General features: G+C 58.6%; 1 protein-coding gene across 2 annotated transcripts; it reads left to right on the top strand.

Annotated features, from left to right (window-relative positions):
* The first annotated feature begins 449 nt into the window (after positions 1 to 449).
* Positions 450 to 2279, top strand: POU4F2 (POU class 4 homeobox 2). 2 transcript variants are annotated; one of them, XM_050973827.1, is made up of 3 exons: positions 453 to 558; positions 715 to 748; positions 1189 to 2279. In XM_050973827.1, exons 1-3 carry the CDS (start codon positions 453 to 455, stop codon positions 2138 to 2140), a joined length of 1092 nt encoding a protein of 363 aa, XP_050829784.1. In that variant the 3' UTR covers positions 2141 to 2279. The 2 variants fall into 2 exon arrangements, with proteins under 2 accessions (XP_030095204.2, XP_050829784.1); XM_030239344.2 differs by having other exon boundaries at positions 450 to 752; positions 1199 to 2279.
* The last annotated feature ends 1711 nt before the right edge of the window (positions 2280 to 3990 follow it).

Raw genomic sequence — 3990 nt, 5'->3', positions numbered from 1 at the left:
GGGGGCCGGGGCCGAGGAGGCAGGCGCGGAGGGCCCTTCCCGAGGAGTTGGGCTGTAGTGACAGGCGAGAGGGGAGGGGAGGGAGGGGAGAGAGTAAAACCCACCGGCGCGGCGGCGGGGAGGGCACTTCGCGAGAGGCGAGGGCCGGCGCCGGAGCGGAGGCGGCGGCGGACAGCGGCGAGCGCCCGGGCGGAGGGCGGGCGGGCAGGCGGGCGGGAGGCATCCCGCACATCCCCGGCTCGCCGGAGCCGCCTCTCCCTCTCGTCCCCGGCGGGGCTCGGGCAGCCGGCTGGGGAGCGAGTGGGAATTTTTTTTTTTTTTTTTTTCCTGGGGGTGGGGGCGCGGGGCTCCTGTGGCTTTTCCGGGGGGTTCGGGCCCCCGGCCCCGCGCCCCTGCCCTCCTCCGGCGGCCGGCTGCCGGCGGGCCGGGCCGAGGAGGCGGTGAGAACCATGATGATGTCTCTGAGCAGCAAGCAGCCTTTCGGCCTCCCCCACGGCGGCGGCAGCGGCGGCGGCCTCCACGAAACCAAGTACTCGGCCCTGCACACCGCCTCGCCCTGTCCCTCCGCTGGCGGCGCCGCCGCCCCCGCCGCCAGCTCCCCCAGCAGCACCGGCAGCGGCGGCTCCGCCGGACGCGGCTCCGGCTCCGGCCCCGGCGGCAGCGGCGGCTCCGGCTCCAGCTCGGGCTCCGGCCCCGGCGGCAGCGGCGGCGGAGCGGAGGCGATGCGGCGGGCCTGCCTGCCCGCCCCTCCGGTAGGTGCCCGCCGCCCGCCGCCCCGCTTTAAGGGGAGCCCCTCGGCGGCCCCCCGGATCCGCCTGATGATTTTTTCATGGCCGTGCAGCAAATCACCCGGCGCCGCCGGGCGCTGGCCCAACTTATGCATGCGACGGCTCTTGCCGCTCGTATTAATTTTTATGACCTGGGATGCTGCGTGCGGCTGGTGCGTGTGTCCGTCCGTCTGTCCGCCCGCCCGCCCGCCGCGGCTCCTCTGTGCGAGCGGCTGCGCGCCGCGCCCGCTCCCTCGCCCCGCTAGCTCCCTCTTCTCCTCTCCTCTCCTCCCTCCCCACCACCCCACCCCCCCTCCCTTCTCCAGGATTTCTCTTTTAACATGCTGGGAAGGTTTTAGTGGCACGGCGGAGTGCGCGGGGAGGCGAATTCCCTGCTGAGCGTTATGTGTGCCTTCTATTTGCAATTGCAGAGCAATATATTCGGCGGTCTGGACGAGAGCCTGCTGGCCCGCGCCGAAGCCCTGGCAGCGGTGGACATCGTCTCCCCGAGCAAGAGCCACCACCACCACCCGCCGCACCACAGCCCCTTCAAGCCGGACGCCACGTACCACACCATGAACACCATCCCCTGCACCTCGGCCGCCTCCTCCTCCTCCGTGCCCATCTCCCACCCGTCCGCCCTGTCGGGCACCCACCACCACCATCACCACCACCACCATCACCACCACCAGCCCCACCAGGCGCTGGAGGGGGAACTCTTGGAGCACCTGACGCCGGGGCTGGCGCTGGGGGCCATGGCGGCCCCCGACGGCGCCGTGGTCTCCACGCCGGGCCACGCTCCGCACATGGCCGGCATGAACCCCATGCACCCGGCGGCGCTGGGCATGGCCCACGCCCACGGGCTGCCGGCCCACATGGGCTGCATGAGCGACGTGGACGCCGATCCCCGCGACTTGGAGGCCTTTGCCGAGCGCTTCAAGCAGCGCCGCATCAAGCTGGGGGTGACCCAGGCCGACGTGGGCTCGGCGCTGGCCAACCTGAAGATCCCGGGGGTGGGCTCCCTCAGCCAGAGCACCATCTGCCGCTTCGAGTCCCTCACCCTCTCCCACAACAACATGATCGCCCTCAAACCCATCCTGCAGGCGTGGCTGGAGGAGGCCGAGAAGTCCCACCGCGAGAAACTGGCCAAGCCCGAGCTCTTCAGCGGCGCGGAGAAGAAGCGCAAGAGGACCTCCATCGCCGCCCCAGAGAAGCGCTCGCTGGAGGCCTATTTCGCCCTGCAGCCCCGGCCCTCCTCCGAGAAGATCGCCGCCATCGCCGAGAAGCTGGACCTCAAGAAGAACGTGGTCCGCGTCTGGTTCTGCAACCAGCGCCAGAAGCAGAAGCGCATGAAGTACTCGGCGGGCATCTAAGTCCGCCGCCGAGCGGCACCGACAGCGTCAGAGCCGCCGCCACCGACAGAAAACCCGATAAACAACGAGAACAACAAAAAGGAAAGGAGGAAAACAACCCCAAACATCCTCAGCCCACCCCGCCGCCCGCCCCGCGCCCAACTTTCGGGGGAACTTCCCCGCGGAGCCGCGCCCGGACCCGCCCCGGCAAGTACCGCTGGTTTTTATTCTTAACAGACCTCGCCCGGGTTGCAGCGGGGTGGCCACGATGCCATGGCTTTCTCGGGACCCAAACTTGAATCTAGAGTTGAGGCTTCGCACCGCGAGAGACGTCTAAAAATATTTTGATTTAAATAATAATAATAATAATAATAATAAGGATTAAAAAAAAGATGGCAGGTTTTTCTGCATTTACACTGCGTATTATAAATATATAAATATATATATATTTTTACTGTGGTTATTATCCTTTTCCTTCTCTGAAGTTATAACACTTAGGGAAAGAGCTGATCCTGCTGTGTTCACTGGTCTTCAAAAGCTATTATTAGATTACTGCCAAACAACCCCTTGTAAATTATTAATTTATCTCTTTAGCAACTTCATTTTGTGCTCATTCTAATTAATTACACCTCTTTAATCTAAGTCTTGATAAAAGTAAAAGAAATTGTTAGTGAGAATCAAATATTTTGTGTTGGTAGGATTTATGAACGTGAGCTTTTCTTCTTCTGAATGTCCCTTTTGGCCATTTGTAAATTGTCACCTGAACCTAAGGTATTTCTCTGGCAAGTATTCTTATTCGTACGGCGTCGGCACCCTATAGTAGATGTCTTACGTTATTTGTGTAGCCTGATTCACTGTCCGAGGTATTTGTTTACCGCGTTACATATTTAATGGGGATTCCCATATTGTCCCCACCACACGCTGCTCCCGAAGTGAGAAAGTACGTGGCCGCGTAGGTGACAGCGCTGGGGGGGGGGGGGGGGAGGTGGGGGGGGTGGGATTGTCCCTTCGGGTTTCTTGCCAGCACAATATTCGTCTTTCTCGATTTCAAAGGTGTATCGCGACGGTATTCAGACCGGGTCGGTTATTTATTTAATTATCCGATTGCTTATTTATTTATTTATTTATTTATTTATTTATTTATTTATTTATTTATCTATTTATTTGTTCGGTTATTTATTACCTTTAATTGCAATACTTTTCCACGGAGGAAAGTCCCTTTTTGGAAGTCTGTATGTAGAAAAGCCAAATTAAAATTTGTAGGGAAGGGGAGCGAGCGAGGCTGCACTGCTTGTAAATTCACAACCGATTTGGTACACTTCTTTTTGGAACAACAACAATAAACTGAGAGTACTCTGTTGGGTACCTGTATGTATTGTAAATATTTCATCGGCGTTGACGCACATATAGATATATTCTTACAGATTTCGCTGTATCGCTATTCTATCCGAGACTGTTTGAAGTCTTAAGTTCTGTACATGATGCGATTTCGTTGGTTTTTGTTTGTTTTTTTTTATTATTTTGTTGTTTTGTTTTGTTAAGAGGAGGTTTATTTATTCTAGTAATGTAATAAGTTATTTTTAAATGTTGTTTAAATCGTCTTTCATTAAAAAAAAAAAGAAAACAGGATTTTTTACGTTTTATTGGCAAAGCGCGTTTGCTGTTTCTTGTTTTTCCCCCGCAAGCCTCTGCCCGAGCTCCGCGCCGCCTCCGGGCAGGGGCAGCGGCCCGGGGGGCGCCGGGGCAGCACCGGGGACAGCTCCGCGGCCCGGCGTGTGCGCGGGGAGGGGGACACGGGGCCCTGCGGTGTCCCCGCTCCCCGAGCTGCTCTGTCCCCCTCCTCGGCAAGGGGGAGCCCCGCAGGCTGAGGC

Source organism: Serinus canaria, chromosome 4 (genome assembly GCF_022539315.1).
Source record: "Serinus canaria isolate serCan28SL12 chromosome 4, serCan2020, whole genome shotgun sequence".
Taxonomy (NCBI): Eukaryota; Metazoa; Chordata; class Aves; order Passeriformes; family Fringillidae; genus Serinus; species Serinus canaria.
Note: the sequence above shows the minus strand (reverse complement) of the source record. Positions and strands in the feature narration are given on the sequence as shown.